General features: G+C 42.9%; 1 protein-coding gene across 2 annotated transcripts in view; it reads right to left on the bottom strand.

Moving 5' to 3' along the window:
• ATP10B (ATPase phospholipid transporting 10B (putative)) overlaps positions 1 to 17,049 on the bottom strand; it is a 103,544-nt gene that overhangs the window by 74,817 nt on the left and 11,678 nt on the right. Inside the window, exons 1-2 of one of the 2 annotated variants that reach the window (XM_053301769.1) lie at positions 16,849 to 16,924; positions 280 to 484 (exon numbers count right to left, since the gene is read on the bottom strand). Coding sequence is in view for 1 of the 2 variants with exons in the window: in XM_053301768.1 (XP_053157743.1) it covers positions 280 to 484 (205 nt within the window). In the remaining variant the exon portion in view is untranslated. Of the gene's footprint in view, positions 1 to 279; positions 485 to 16,848; positions 16,925 to 17,049 lie in introns of those variants that run through there. The other variant, XM_053301768.1, reaches the window with a different exon arrangement.

Genomic DNA, 17,049 nt, shown 5'->3' with positions numbered 1-17,049 from the left:
TGAACTCTCCTTTACCCCAAATTTTGATGCAAGCACCCTCCTCAGTCCCCTTTGATCTTGCACCTGGAGCTAACATGGTGGCTGTTGTATAAATGACTTCATGAAAGCCAAAGTACATTTTGCCCAAAGGGTTGATAGAAATGTCTGCACAAGAAGTTGTCCTACTAAAGATCCCCTCCAGTGGCACAGTTCTACTCTTCTGTCATAATGCTTTGCATACTGGGTCCCATGTAAAGAACAGAAGGAAAAATTTGTGTTGGAGGTAGTTTCCAGGCCTACCTGATTAGAGAATCCTCTCACAACTTGTCTTTGTTTAAGATTGGTCTCGCCATCAAGATTTGCTGTCTCCAAGTGACAGATCCCATTCTGATCAGAGGAGTAGAGTAGCAGGATGTCAGCAGGGATTATCTCATTACACTGCAGCTGCACAAAGTCTCCCACTCTCACATCTTTCCAGCACTTCTCCGTGTAGGTGTTTTTGCTTCTGTTATGAGAAAAAAGCACTGTTGCTGAATAGCCTGTGACAGCCTCATCCTCTCTCTCATGCCATCCATGTACATGACACTTTACAAAGAATGAAATTATAGGTCCTTGCCCTGAAGGGCTTACAATCTAGAAACTTACAAAGAACACAACAGAGGAAGGGGAGGGAAAAGGTGGCAAGATAAACAGGGAAATAATATGTGATTATTTCCATTACATGTACCTAGGCATAATTACCGTAGAATACAGTAAACTTCATTTACAGGAATATTCAAAGGATCAGTGAAGTTTAGAGTGGGAAGGGACCTTGGAGGTCTTCTACTCCAACTCCTTGTTTAGTGCAGGAATCTGATACAGCATCCCTGAGAGATGGTCATCCAGCCTCTGTTTGAAAACCTCTACAGAAGGAGAGCCTGCCATGCCTCCATTGTCAAGCAATAGTTAGAATATTCTTCCTTCTGTCTAGGCTGAATCTGCTTTCTTGTCATTTCAACCATTGGTCCCATCTTGTGTATGGGTGAGAGGGATGCAGAATTTAAGCTTTCCTCTGGTTTGGATTAAAATCTGAGTCAATGAAGAACTTTCAGGGTTGTAAAGTTCATTCTGTATTTGAGGTGAGCATTATAAGATGTCAAAATTCATTTTTGAGAAAACATGAACCTTGGTGTCAACCACTTCTTGATATCATGCCTCTGAAACCTCAGATTTGGAATTTAGATTGAATTTTAAAAAACCTTTAAGGAGCAGGTCTAGAATTTCCCCCTAGTTTGGATGTTTTCTATATCTCCTGATCACAATATTTTAATATACAGTATCTACATTTCATTAAAACAATGTCTTTGAAAGTTATCTCTATGAATTACTGTTATTACTGATTGCTATGCATTTATTAGTTGACTTCTCCCTCTGTACAGAACCCTTTTTTTATATTAAGGCCCTAAACTATGCCCTTTTACTATCTAGATGGGAGATATCAGAAAATGTCTCTTAAACACTGGTTATATTTCTGTGGAACATGGACATTTAAGTCTGTATGCCATTATGTACTTCATTGCTGCATTAATACTGTACCCAGAGAACATTTTATAAAGGACCTGAATGTAGACTCAGTTGATTTTGACAATTTGGTGATGACTCATTGTTCATTTAGGAGACACATGTCACTCTCAGAATGGCAAAAATGATTTTGTAGTAACAGAAATTGAGGACAAGACTAATAGAAATTCATACTGTCGATTGTCAACTTACACATCTGCATTAGACTGTTTTAGTCACTGCTTCACTCCTGTTTTAATCCTTGCTTTGTGATGTTTGGTTATGACTAAAATCAGCAGTAGTGCAAGAAATATGACAAATATGGCAGCTAACATGGGAGATGTGGTCATTGCCATATCCTGGATGAGTTGCTTGCTGAAGACTCTCATCTGTGCTGTGAGGGGAGCTAAGGGGTTACTCACATTTACCTAAGGTGAGACCTCAGGACTTGCGGAGAGTAGAAGCAGTGCCAGTCTGTGACACTTTACTGTGTGAAGTGGGGCACCAAATGGTGCCACCTCCCTTCCCTCCCCCACCCCCAGTTGCTTCCATCTTTCAAATCTCTCCCCCTTCCTATTAACAAAGGAAGGAGGGGAAAGAGGGGAAGCCCCATGGTGTTATTTTCACCTTTCTTCCACAAGGAAGATGCTGGGTGGGCTGCCATTTGACAGCTGTACCACAATCTACCACCTGAAGTGGCCCATGTCACCCTGCTTCAATGACAGGGCTGGCCGTGGGAAGGCATATCTTAGAGTTGGAAAAAGTGAGCAGAGGCCCATGGAATGGATCTGTTGCCAGGTTGTACCATTTCAAAATGCACACAGGACATAATGTAGGAGAGAACATTTGGATGTTCCCTCAGCTAATACCCCCTGCACATACAATACTAGTATGCCAGGGAGAAGGTTCTAGGCTAGCCATTTCCATAATATGTGGAAAAGGAGGTTTTTGGGATCCGTTTTATTTTAAATGTGGGAGAGCACTCAAGCATTTAGTCCCCTATCTTCTTTCTGAAATGGTATTACTCATTAGAGATGTGCATGGAACTGGTACGGTGCTCCTTTTCTGGAGCGCTGAACCGGTACGAAATGCTGGCATTCGAGCTGGTTCGGAGGTGGTGGCAGTTGCTTTAAGGAGCGGGGAGGGTGTCCTTACCCCCCGCTGTGTTTCCCCCACCAGCGCTGCTGCCAAAACCAATGATGTGGGTGACTGAGTACCTTCTTGCCGCCCCAGTCAGTGTAATACCAGAAGTGACCGGCGTGTGTGTGCGTGGGTGATGTGAGCACGCATGCTGACCACTTCCAGTATTACGCCAACTGGGGTGACAAGAAGGTACTCAGCCACTCCCTGCCAGCAGTTTTGGCAGCAGCACTGGTGGGGGAAACACGGCGGGGGAGGTAAGGACACCCCCCCCACCTTAAAGCAGCCCCCACTCCTGGGAGTGTACAGAACTGGTTTTGTGCACATACCTATCTCCCATCAATAAATACATCCTATGGGGTTTCTGGTTATTTGTTTTAGCTCTAATGTTCCTCATACAAAGATGCATGAGGTATTCCAACTAGCCTAGGGTTTAGAAAGATAGGGGCCGCACTTATTCCACATGCAAGTTCTCTCTTTTCATTGCTGTCATTTAGATATTGGGAAACTGCTGTCATATCTTTCCCCATCAATTCATGCCCAATACCTAGAGCCTAGACTTGAGAGTTTGTGAAATTAAATTCTTTCTTTTCAAAAAATTTCACATCCATTCTGTTTTAGGGCACATACCTTTCCCTACTGATACTCTTTCTTCATCTTAAGAATTCTGAATTCTTTCTTTAATCTTATAGCTTCTGCTGCCAGCCTATTCACAACTGCTGCCAGCTGGGAATGTGTAACAGGGAATACTTTAAAGAAGGTGACAGCAGACAGAGTGGTGATCACTCTCACATCCACTGAAATGGATAGCTTGTGCAGATCGATATTTTCATCAGCAACGTGGATGGAGAACATAGTATGTATTTGTTGGAGAAACAAACCTATGATGAGGGATTGTAAACACTTTAAAAGACAGGATTAGAGCCTCAAATGATCTTGATAAATGGGAGAGTTAGGCTACAATCGATACAATGAAGACAAATGTAAAGTATTGCACCTAGAGAAGAAAAATGTTTCCACTCGGCTCAGCCTGTTTTGAGTCTTGGATGTAGTAAAAGCATTAGCAACAGAGAGTCTTGTGATACGCTAAAGACCTGCAAATTGGATGGAATCCTGCAGCCTGATTGGGATGAATATTGTGTGATGTATCAGATGGCACATTTTAATAAGAATTCAGGGATCTTTTCAATGAAGCGCAATTGCTACATAGCCCTTCGTGTAAGTGTGGTTGTATAGACCAGGGATTTCTTAAACTTTGTCACAGGGACCAGTCCCAAGTATAACCAAAGTGCAACTTACAAGAATACTTTTGGGGATGTTTTTGACTATAGGATGCTCTCTAACACTCAGTAAATAATGATGTGATTGGCTTGCACTAGTGGGTCTCATGAACTGGATCTTCCTTTGCCTGGCTCTCTGAGGAGTCTTCCAGAAGGAAAGCAGTGTTTGTACAGACTGTATAAATATTTCAGAGTCCAGTACAGGTCTATGCTGATGCCTTAGTTGACCCATTGATGGGCTGCTGAGCTTATAGGAACCAATCAGAATTTTGGTAAGACCTGTTCAGACATTATACTGTTCATGTGTCTATACATGGGGAGATGGGTTATTATTGTTGTTGTGTTGATATTGTTTGGTGAATGACTGAACATGCATCCATTTTACAAGATAACATGGATACATGTCACCTCAAATACAGGACACAGATAGGGAACGTACTACTGTGTGCTTAACATAATGTGTGAATAACTATATGTGTGTATATTGTGCACAGATTGTAATGTGCGTCAAACATCACATGTGAATATGGCTTATGTCTTCCAGAAATTCTGCTTTCCAGTGCTGGTTTGGGTGGAGCCCATGTGGTTTGTACCAAGTCACTTCTGTACCTATCATAGCAAAATGTGGGCTCAAGAAGTGAGGGAACCCACATTTGGGTGGGAGTTGCAGGGCAAGGCAGGCTGCTCGCTAGGTCCAGAATACTGTCCCAGGCTGTTAGGTAGCCTGGCAGGACAGATAATCAATTGCTGTACTGAACTGTTGTGCTGATACTCTTCATATCACACTATGAACCATTTTCAAGGTCCAAAATGCATTTGATGGTTTTGGAAGCATTTGAATTGCAGTGTAATGAGGAAGAGAATTGTGTGTGTGTGTACACACACACACACACACACACACACACACACACACACACACACACAAATTCAAGGTTCTTTGTCTGCTGGGAATTCACCATAGTGAGATTTTCTTTGACCCAATTTATCTATAGAGCTGTTCAAATAGGGTGTGGTATAGTCAGTGATTAAAGAGGCACCTGTATTCACTATCTGGGGAATAGCACATTATTCCCTTCTGAAGTTGCGCCTGCAGAAAGTATGAAACTGCTCAGTGAGAGATGAAACGGCTATATTAATTCATTGCCTGGAGAGATTTGAATGTCACAGCATGCCTATTACTCTCATTATGTGAAATAGCGATTCCTTTTAGGGCTGAGCCCAAGTTAGTCTTGGTTCAGTATAAGCCCTGTTGTAGAAGCTGTTGAAGATGAACAACAGATCAAGGCAGTGAGACACTTTCCTCAGAAGTGACCCACAGCACACCACTCCACCCCTGAAGGCTGAGGAGGTTGGAAAGAGCACCCAGAGTTGCTACAAGAGCAGTCTGTGGCTCTAAGGCTTCCATTTACACTGTGCACAACGGGTGATTGCTTCTTTCAGATGCTTGTGCATCAGATCTCAGAACAGATACAGAAAGAAGACCCCTTGAGGAAACAAATCCTTTAGTGACAGCTGCAGCTAAAAAAAAAAAGGTCAGAGAGAACAATGTACACAGGTAAGAAGACGTACCCATGGAGACACTCTCAAAGGGATACTTGTGTGCCTGGAGGGCTCACAGGCAAGCACATATAGATATACAAATGATCAAACTGCCATTTTAAAATTATGTGCAAAACTTTAGCCATCCAGGAAAATGCTGAGAAAATTTTTACTTCACAGTGTGTGAAAAAACGATAATTCAGCCACATATGTGCACTTTTAAGAATGCACACACAGCATGCAAACAACACTCACCACATGCATACAATAACATTTGATTCAATGGGAGGGGTCAGAGAGAAGATAATATATATAAAGAATAAATTATTCTGTCGCAACTTTCACCGCTCCTATGAAGTCCTGCCTCACATTTTAAAAACTTTATGTGTAAGCTTGGGGAGGAAGTCAAAGCAGTTCACCAGCACCAACAGACACCCTGCTAACAAGTCAATGTTTTGGGTTAAACATTAAGAGAAACCTTTAAGAGTTTCTTATAGCCTCTGTCTAAAAGAGCAATGAATTTAACAGGCAGGGTAATGGTACAATCTCCTTCCGTAAGAGTTTCTAGAAAAGGCGAGGTAAACATCTGTTGGGGGCTCTGTAAGTACAGGCTGCTTTTGTGCAGATGACTCCAATTGTTTCATTCTGTGGATTGAAATCAATAATCCTATGGTGCTATGAGAGAGCCTTGTTCCTACTGAGCATCCAAGGGCATGCAAATGTGACTGAATGGACTAAATGTGAGAAATATGGTCAGCATTTCAGAAATGTCCATTGTAACCACTTGGGTAGAAATGAGATGGAAGAGGAGTTCTCACCATAAACAAACGGCTATTGTCAAAGACTGTATCCATGAAGTATGCTTCACTTTTGAAGTTCTTCTAAAACTCCCTTTCTCTCTTGTCATATTATGTGGGCCCCATTTTTGTCAACATCCAGTCCTTCTTTTCACAATTTTGCCATCTCTCCCCTGATTCATGTCACACTTTATGGGGAGTCCCATAAACTTCTGATTCATGCCACACTTTGTGGGGAGTCCCCAAATTAGAAGCATATTATTAAAAAAGGAAGTTAGCCATCACATTTATGCTGTGGAAGCATTAGTCATATGCTGCATTCATACATAATGGGAAACCAGAGTTGAATGGGACAGAGGTTGGATTTCTTGTGTGTCTGAATACAATGTCTGAATGCATGGAACCTCTGTCTTGTTCAAAAAGTGACCTGAGGTTTCCCTCCCCAATTTGAACCCTCGGCTTGTTGTGACAACAATAATAGATATTTATATACTGCTTTTCAACAATAGTTCCCAAAACGATTTACATAGAGAAATAAAAATAATTAAAGATGGACCCTTGTCTCTAAAAGGCTCACAATCTAAAAAAGTGAGTTTCACTGTTCCTACCTCAGGTTTGCATTCGGCAGTTTTATATCCAAATGCTGAACTGGAGGCAGCCTTCTCCAAGACTGGAGTTGAGGGAAGAAAGTGCCTCCCTTTCTCCATTCCAATTGCCTGCTGCAGCTGTCCTTCATGTGAATGAGGAAGCCTGGCAGCCAGTTCCCCCGCCCACACAGCCAATTCCTCCTCCTCTGTGAAGTCTCCCTGACTGCCGTTCAGGTCCTAGCGGGTACATCAGAATGTGAACCGGTTAGCACAGATGTGGGGGAGCAGAACTGTAGGTCCATTGGACCCTCTGTTCCACGTTATGTGTGAATGCGGCCTTTATTTAGTTTAAGAGTGTTGTGATTAGTACTAGGTAATCATGTATGCATGCATGCATGCCCTTTCGTGAGTGGTCCAGTCAACATCAAATACATGATTTGTTTCTCTTTACACTCAGTGCTGTCCTTCCATACTATAACCTTCTTCAGATGTCATCAGCGGGGAAAGAGGAGAGGAAGTCCTGCACCCCCAATGTCACTCACCTTCCTGATGAACACGCTTATGGCGCCATTTGTCTGAAGGGGGAGACTGAAGACTGAACAAGGTTGCAGCTCGAGGAATCACTGGTGAAAATGCTTATAGAGCCTCCCCCTTCAGACAAATGACACTGTAAGTGTGTTTGTCAGGCAAGAGGGACAGCAGAGGGGGAGGACTCCTTTCTCTCTTTCCCTGCTGTGTGAGTGCTAGTCACACTGATAACGTCTGAAGAAGGCTTACGATAACTAGTAAACTGATTACATCATCTCTGGTAGGACTTATGCAAACCCAGCTCTTAATATCCAGTCTCAGATGACACAAAATGAGGCTCTACACGTGATCGGTGTGTAGAGCCTAACAGGGTTCTGCAGAGTCAAGCCCACTCTCCCCGCAGATGATCAGGGGACTAACCCTGGGTGGCCAGATCGGCCGCCTATACGGTTACCAGCTGCATCATGGAGCCGGTTTGGCGGCTGGAATCAGGGGCTGCCTGGCCCCTGGAAGTCCCAGAATGCCCTGTGCAAGTGTGCGGGGCATTCTGGGGAGACCCCCAATGCCGGGAGGCTTGTTTTAGACTCCCAGTTGGGGTGGTCTCTCCGCTCCGCTAACCTCATTTTAGGGGATGGGTATTTAGGTGGGCTAGCCGCCGCTGAACCAATGGGCTTGCCCGTGAGCCCAGTGGTTTGCACAACTGCTCAAAAGTGGGCTGGGCTCCCTTAGCCCGCTTTTGAGAGGTCGTGAGAATAGCCTCGATGTTTCTCCCAAATCCCTCTCAACTGACTGGGCTAATTATTGATTCAATATATAATACTACCGCTCATATAGAAACCAGATTATGTCTGGCTTTTCTGGATCTTAAATGGCTTTAGCTCAAGAAAGGATCTAAAGCTTTGTCTTAAGATTAGCAGTCCATGATTATTGTGTGTTGACCATATGGATAACTAGAGAAGACTGATTATGAGTAGATATTGCTAAAACATTGTGCATGTATAATGCTTCATAACAATCAATAAATAAGCAGAACTAACTCTATCTATGCACTGCTGACATCCAGAATGGACTACTGCAATGCTCTCTACATGGGCTTGCCTTTGAAAATTGTTCAGAAACTACAGCTGGTCCAGAATGCTGCTGCAAGGATGCTTGTGGGTGCTAGTTCCTACCCAAGTACTACATCTATCCTGGGGCAGCTTAATTGATTGCCAGTTTGCTTCCAGACTTGATTCAAAGTTCTGGTATTGACCTTTAAAGTCCGACATGATTGGAATGGGGAAACCTGTCAGACCACATTTGTCCATATTAATCTGCCAGGCCCTCAAATCATTAAATCAAACCCTTCTCTTGGCCCTTTGTCACAAATTTGTTTGGCAGGGACCAAGGATAGGGCTTTTTAACCATCCTTTTAAAAGAAGCTTTTAAAAAACTAACTGTAATTAGTTCTCTGACTTTTAGTCCTAAATGCTATTTTATCTTGTGTATTATTTATTAGTCGCAGCAGTCTTTTATTGAGTTTTATGTTGTTTTATTGTATTTTATGTCTTTTACTTTTATTGTAAGCTGCCTTGAACAGCAGTGTGTTGGAGGATTAGGATACAAATATTTTAAATAAATGAACAGGATCATCCTCTTCTAATAGACAATGAAAAAATCAAGACAGCATTATTCAGTTCTGCTCCAATGTTTGCAAAGCAGATGAAACAACAAGAAGTTCTTCTTGGGACTGATCTTTTCAGAATCAAGGCTTTTTATATCAAGAATACTTATTCTGCTTTTTGACGTACAAGGTCCTTTACAGTTATGCATTCTTCACCCTCATCTGGATTTTGGGGTGGATTTCTACCACCAGCTGCAAACAAGCAAACCGCTGAATTCTCAGCTATGCTCTTGTTGTCAAACTTTTATCTGCACTCTGGTATATAAAATATTCATAAGCATGGTCCTGCCCTCACCACTTATGATATTTAAGTTATTAATAAAAATATGACACACAATAGACAACTACCCCAAAATGAATACTTTCCCTGTGGTGGGGTGGTTTCTATCCAATTCCCATGTTGTCAAGTAACATAACTTAACCACCCCAGAAATGAATGGACTTTCTATGGTGGGGTGATATCTATCCCATGCCCATGTTAAGCCCTTTGGAATGGGGGATAACAGCTAGTTTCTCTTTGGAAACTTCAGTTTTGTTTCCCTTGATGATGATAGTGTCTCAAAACCACTCTGAACCACTGCATAGTTCTGTTCTCTCAAGTTAGGGCAGATGAAACAAATCCCTCCCATAATGTCAGAAGTAGTGTTTGGAACAAGCAAAGCATTGGGAAGCATCTGACCTCAAAGAAGCAGAAATTTTAGCCTGCAGAACAAAGCCAAAAGGATCACAACAGCAGCAACTACAACAGCAGCAACCATAAAAACAAGTCTGGCACCAGTGGTCAACCATTCACAATACATATCTGCACCGTTCCCCCCCCCCCCCCGGCTTTCTCCTAATGGATAGGAGAATTGAAAGGATTTTGTCAGGAATAACAAAAGGTGGGCTACTGGTTGTGCACTACTCTATCACTTGCCCACTGCACAGTGATGAGGTGGGGTAGAGTCCTCTGGTAAGAGGCCAAGAGAAGTTTAGTCCAGCAGGAGGAGGCTGTGAATGAAGGAAATCCCTCCCCTACAATCTGAGAGAGAGTACCATCATGAGCCAGGGAGGAATCCAAATACTGCCTGAAGTCCTGGAGAGCCACTGCCAGTCAGAGTAGATAATGCTGCTCTAGATGGACCAATGGTCTGACTCAGTAGGCAGCAGCTTCCTATGTTCCGATGAAAACGCTTTGACTTAACAGAACTGAAAGTGTATCTTAGCCTGCTAGTCCTAGCTGATGCGTCTCATGGCAGCCATGAAATGCTGCAGGGAGTGTGGGCAGTACATTTGGAGGCCTATTTCTGTGCTATGATGCAGCTGAGATGATTTGAGGAGATCACAAGTAATTTAGGGTTTGATGACAAAGCCACATGACAGGAGAAAAGTGTAGTTGCCAAGCTGGCAATCATTATTGGAATCTGGGCCTTGTTTGTTCGGGAGCAGTTGATGAACAGCTGTTAGGTTTCTGAGGCGCTTCTGGCAACACATGCCAAGCAAGCCAAAGAAGTACAGTTTGAAAATTTGGTTGTGCTGTGATGCAAATACACCCTACCCACTGACAGGAGATGTTGACCTTGGGAAACAAGCTGGAGGACTGCAACAAAGACAAGTAGGCCTCCAAGTTGTGCACCAATGTGTCCAGCCATGGAACAACTCTTGAGCCTGCTTGAGATGAATTGCCCCTCTACATACACTCCAAAACCTTGTTGAAGCAGGTGTAGAGGAATGATTCAGATGAACATCCCTCTCAGGCTATTAAGGGATATGCCAAGAGCACATTGGCACCCCCCCCCAGTGACATCAGGGCAGGTGTGTTTCTGCCACAGACCTGATATTCTTGCATGTGCAGGGCAATGTTAATCTGAACCTGCCCCTAGATCATTGTGGTGAGGAGGGATAATCCCCTCTCGCTAGTGTAGAACTGGCAGAGGCTTTCCTGAGCAAGTGGTTGACCTCTGTAGGCACTATGAGACACATACAACAAGACAAACATACCTCCAGAGATGCAACCCCATTCACAATGTAATCGCACTGTAATCAGTGTTTGGGTTAGACAGACAGAAGATGTTGGTATTGTGTGTACCCAGGAAGTTTGTGCACAAGACAACTGACAAAAAATGAAGCAAAAGATGTATTTTGTGGGTAACTGGCCTGTAGAATGCACTCAGTCAGCTCCCGAACTGGCTTTAGGTCAGCCACAGTATGTCCTTTCAGGTGAAATGCTGAGAACTGAGAGGATGAAATATGGATCCTCATTAGTGTGAGGTTTGAAGTATTCATTTTTTGTTGCTAACAGCTCACATTCTCTGGGAGTTGTGCAATGTACATGGCACAGGTTGCCATGTGGGGGGTCATCTGGAGTGAAATGTTAAATTATTGGAGTGAAATATTAAATTATTGTGGGTTCTGTGGCCTGCAAATGTTGGGGGACATCCAATGTAACCAATGGGACTACTTGGGAGCAGGAAGTCCTACTTGTGTGTAAAAAATCATGACTCTGGATGATGGTTAATAACCCTGAAAGGTAGGTTAGATTGAAAGACAGGATGGTTGTTCACATGACTTCTAGGGCTGGGGCTGAGGCTGGGGAAGGCAGGATCCTACCTACCTCCCTGCACATGATCCTTGCTGCTCCCAGGTTTCACCCTACCACACACCCACATGAGTGGCATAGTGGTGACTGCTGTGGCAAGCAGGAGGTAGGGGAAAGGCAGTCAGGCCACCAGATACCCCACAATGCACTGCACAAGCCTGGGATACCTCCCAGCTGCCGGGACACTCCTTCCTTCAGCCTCTATGGACAAGATGGCTGCTGGCAGCCTGAAAGGAGCTGCCAGCAGCCCACTCACTCACATGGCCAGGTGGTGAGATAGAAGGTCTGTGCACATCCTCCTACCTCATGTTTAGCCTGAGTTTAAAACCTGGGCTCCCTGGCAGTTCTCACGACCAGCCCCACCTGAGCTAGCATGGCCGTACCTGGGTAGTCTGGTCATGAGAATGACCTCAGGGACTTGCTCAAGACCACGAAGGGAGCTTCATGTCCAACTGCAGTTCTGAATACATGTCTTTTAACATCCTCCTGGCTTTTAAAAATATATTTAAAAAAAAATTCAATTATCCACTGAACTCTGGGTGTAACATAGAAAGCGCTAATTTCTTCCAGTGATCCATCACAGAATCCTAATGCAGTGAAATATTTACATGTACTGTATGTAAGCACTGAATATAAATATCTAAAAAGCAAGCACAGACCGCTTGGGCCAGCATGTGCTCAAGCTGCAGCAGCACATCTGTACAACACCTAGTATGATTACTTCCTTTTACAAATAGGCCCCATAAGGTATACCATATACATCTGTAAAACTCTCAGTATTTATAGATACCATCCAATTCACAATTTACATTCCATTATTCTGAAAAGTGGTAAGGGGCATTGCCCTGAAGTAACTGTTTTTCAAATCAACCAAGAAAATGGTGTTACATACAATGAATAGGAAATAGTATTACAAAAAATGAATATTTCTTACACTGTAAGCCTAGGGACACAGTGAATTATACTGCTCAGCAGCAGGGCAAACAGCTTTGTTGGGTACACGTTATGTGGAACAGTTGTTTCTTTGGGAGTTTTGTAAAGCCTTGTCAGCTGATGACAGGTAGGAAGCATACTTTCCTTACAGAAACTGACTTCTGTCCCAGGTGCTGCATCAGAGTCACCAAAGAGAGATCATCACGGTCAAACTGGGTAGTTTCCCCCATCTGCTTCCTTTTCAAGGGTTGGTATTAGAAATGCCAATGCCACTTTGCCATTCACTGATCAAAGGTCATAGTACAGTCCTTAGCCTTCATTGCTATGCAAACAAAAGCCAACATAAAGCCAACAGCGACAACAAATAACTGGCAAACTCATTTAAACAATAAAAGAAATTAATGTGGCAAGGAAAGGTGAAAGACCCAGATGCTTATCTTTTCATCTCAAGGAAGGGACATAGCCTTGAATTGAGGAAGTGGCATGACTCCAGAAACGAAATGAACTCAAGAAACGAATATAGCCCTCTTCTCTTAGAAGAGAAGATTGTTCTATATTCTCTTAGAAGAGAAGAGGGCAATATTGTGGCTGAGAGACAATGGTGCCAATAGGAAGGGTCTTGATGTGGATAATCAGGGATGCAGACAGGGAAAACTTGAGGAGCAAGCCCTCACAAGTTTTTTTGCAGGGAGGAAAGTCACTTTTTGGTGGGTGGGGGGGATCTTTTGAAGATACAGGCTATTAGACTTGGAGATGGAAATGGAAGGACCAGTAAAATGCTTACAGGAGGGATCTGCACCCTGAAGATAATGGTAAGAAAGTTGGGAATAATTAGTGTTAAGAGAAGATTGTGTTACACATGCTTTAGTTACATCTAAACCTGTAATGTGCTCTGTGTGGGCTGCCTTAAAAGAGTTTGGAAACTTCAGCTGGTGCAGAACGCAGCACCAAGAATTGTGAGTGCAGCTGGTTTTGTGGAGTACATAATTCTGTTGTTGCACCAACTACACTGGTTTCTGATCCATTTCTAGGCCCAATTTAGAGTGCTGCTTATTATCTCTAAAGCCCTATATGGCTTACAATCTGGATACTTCACAGACTATTTCCACTGACATGAATCTAGCTCTTTGCTCAGATCATTGTGAGGGTCCTTCTCTGTGTCCCACCATCATCACAAGCTCAGCTGTGATGGTGTGGAAAAAAGACCTTTTCCTGTGGTAGCGCATAAGCTTCAGAACTTCCTGCCCTGGGAGATTTGTTTGGCAATTATACAGGCAGTGTTGAGACAGCATCTGTTAACCTTTTCCCTTCAACGGGTCTATAACCTGGTTGATGCTTTAAAAAAATATATATATAATATTCTGGACCTTGTCTTTTCATCCCCATTATGGTTCATCTTTTAAGAGACTACATTATCTTTTAAGAGAATACATTACTTGGTATTCTCCCTTTTAAAAAAATCAAATGTTTTAATATTTGTCATAAGCTACTCTGAGTATCTCAGTATCCTACGGGGACAAACCGTGTCAGTTCAAGGGGAAAGTCCCACACTAAGCACCTACCCAAACAGTTGGGTCACTTAAATGCTGTCCCCATCTGTGTGAAGTTGCTTTTGGAAAAGCAACTCCCACGTGCTTGGGGAAACATTTAAAGAGCCCTTATGTCTGTATCCAACACAGTAGTTTGCAGCTTCAGCTCTCACCAGAAGAAATGATGGAAGATCCTCACTATGGAATAAAACTATAATCTCTTCTCAGGTAGGGAATCTTTATGCAGGTAGTAAGGACTACAGAAGAAGGCCATAACAAAAAAGGGAATGGCATCTGAGATTAAGAGTGGATTACTGATTTACTGCTTTTTGGTGCATGTGAAAAAAAATGCTCATTTTAAGAGAGAAACTCACAACAAGTCCCAGAGCCTTTCCCAGACAGTCGGCTTCGCAGCGGGATTAAGAGGGATGAAATACTGTGAATTACGGGACATATCAGATGCTTCAAATTTGCCCCCAAACCCGATGCAAAAAGTAGATTTTTTTACTGCAGACATAAATTGGGCTAAGCTCTAATGCACAATGAAAAACCTGAATCATGTATGGAGTGCTCTCTGATAGCTCACAGGGACCTCGACGTAAATCTTGGCAATATGTAGGAAGGACACATCTGCCCTTCCAAAGTAAAATCGCCATCTGGCAGGGCGCTTTTTGGAATTGTATACATTGTGAAATATGATTTTGTAGAAAATAGTGGTTGGAATGATTTTGTGACTGGAGTCTTGTTTGTTGGATTCTTTTTTATCTTTATTTAAAGGATGGAGGGTTTTGAAGAATGTGATGGGTATTTATATAAAGTCTTTATGTCTGAAAAAGTATTAATTAAAAATAAAAAGAAAATTTTAATTTAATTTATCACACAAACATACACACGGTGAAAAAAACCAAAACTATAATCTATAGTTTCATATAATAATTTCCGGCCCCCTAGGAACTTAGGATAGGCAAATTTTAACTCTTTTTTGATCCGTGGATAATGAGGCCAGGTGGATACAACAATGTATCCGGCCACGGATATGCGAAACCGCGCATGCCAGACAAGGACCATATCAAAGGCCCTTAATTTTTCATATTTTACCACAGAAACCATGTATAAATTTCCTAAGACACACCAAAACAACACTGAAATTGTTGTCTTTTATCTCATTCATATTAGACAGGAAATTTAGTAATCCCAAAACCTTTGGAATAAGATGAGTTTTAATATGCTTTACATTTTCAGTTGTGCTCTAAAAGGAATGGAATTGCAAGTTAAGGTGCCCATCTTAACTGCTGAGCCATATAAGCTGTAAAGACTTTGTACAGTCTGGTATATGATGATGGCTTTAGTAATGAGACTCCAAGCACCCACACTTTGCCTTGATCAGAGTTTCATCAGGCAGAAATTCAGCAGAGGCATTTCTAGGGAGTGATTAAGGAAGCTGCACCTGTTAAATGATTGCCTGGATGCATCCCTCCTCAGATCACTGTCCGGCTGAAAGACCAAGGCGAAGTGTGGGTGCATGGAGCCTGAAAAAAACTCCCCCATCTTAATTATACTAACAGAAGCATAACATAAGGAAAAGTTATTTGGTAGGAGTTTTCACTACCATAGAAACTCTCTCTGTAAGTGGAGGATAAATTTTCCTTTCTATTAAAAAACTGCTGATTTTGAACAATATTCTTTGGAGGGCACTTTAGTATCTTAAGTCTTATTTGACAACAGTTACTACCCATGCCTCTCCAGACTGATAGCATTACAGGCCTCAATAGTGGGGCTGGGCACATAATTGATCTTCAAACTCACAGAATACAGCCCCCACTTTAGTAGCACCAATATTTTCTTCTCTTTTTTGAACAATATAGTTGTTAAGGGAAGTTTAAGTCTGCACACTTGGCAACACTCCACTCAGACCAACAGAGCGATCAGGATCCAAATGGTAAAGTTTTCAAAGTTCTGTTTTGACTGAAGTTCTATAAATTACCTACCAAATAATATAATTATGTGAGCTCAACCCACAAAGTAGAACTTCATGATGTTGAACATCAAAAACCTTGTAAAACTTTCAACTAAGATAAACTCACACACCTCTGCTTGAAAAAAACCACAATTAAATGCAGAGGTGCTATTACCCCAGGACTTTGGGGCCAAAGTCCAGGGCCTCCACACCCTGTAGGGACCTCATAACAGCCAAAGGGTGAATACCCGCTGAGGGGAGGTCAGACAGCACTACCCACCCAGGCCGCAAAGCCCTGAGTGTTGAGTGTCAGCCTGCCCCCTGAGTAGGGGTGGATCCCAGCCCAAGGGCCACAAAACCTGCAAGGGTTAGGAACATAGGAATATAGGAAACTGCCATATACTGAGTCAGACCATTGGTCTATCTAGCTCAGTATTGTCTTCACAGACTGGCAGCGGCTTCTCCAAGGTTGCAGGCAGGAATCTTTCTCAGCCCTATCTCGGAGAAGCCAGGGAGGGAACTTGAAACCTTCTGCTCTTCCCAGAGCGGCTTCATCCCCTGAGGGGAATATCTTGCAGTGCTCACAGATCAAGTCTCCCAGCAACCAGGGCAGACCCTGCTTAGCTATGGGGACAAGTCATGCTTGCTACCACAAGACCAGCTCTCCTCTCTATCTCCAAAGGGTTGTTCCTTTGCTTGCCTATTCACCTGAAATGGTCCTCCAGTTACACACCAACTAATACATTTAAACTAAATCGCACTCATCGACAAGTGACTAATCAAAAAATGACAACCCTACATCAGTTTCAGTGAGAAGTAGGTGAAAAAAAGGCCACACCAAGGCCAATGACCCAAAAAATTCCTACTTGGCCCCAATGGCGACCGGACTTCCCTCACTGAAATGGGTGGAAGGGAGGATTGCTTAGTCCAGGAAACTGAGAACGAATGCTGTGGAGTTGGCTTGTTAAATTGCCACTCATGATTTCCTGTTGGCTGACCC

This window comes from Hemicordylus capensis, chromosome 2 (assembly GCF_027244095.1).
Source record: "Hemicordylus capensis ecotype Gifberg chromosome 2, rHemCap1.1.pri, whole genome shotgun sequence".
NCBI classification, from domain to species: domain Eukaryota; kingdom Metazoa; phylum Chordata; class Lepidosauria; order Squamata; family Cordylidae; genus Hemicordylus; species Hemicordylus capensis.
The sequence above is the reverse complement of the archived record's forward strand: the minus strand, read 5'-3'. Positions and strand labels throughout refer to the sequence as shown.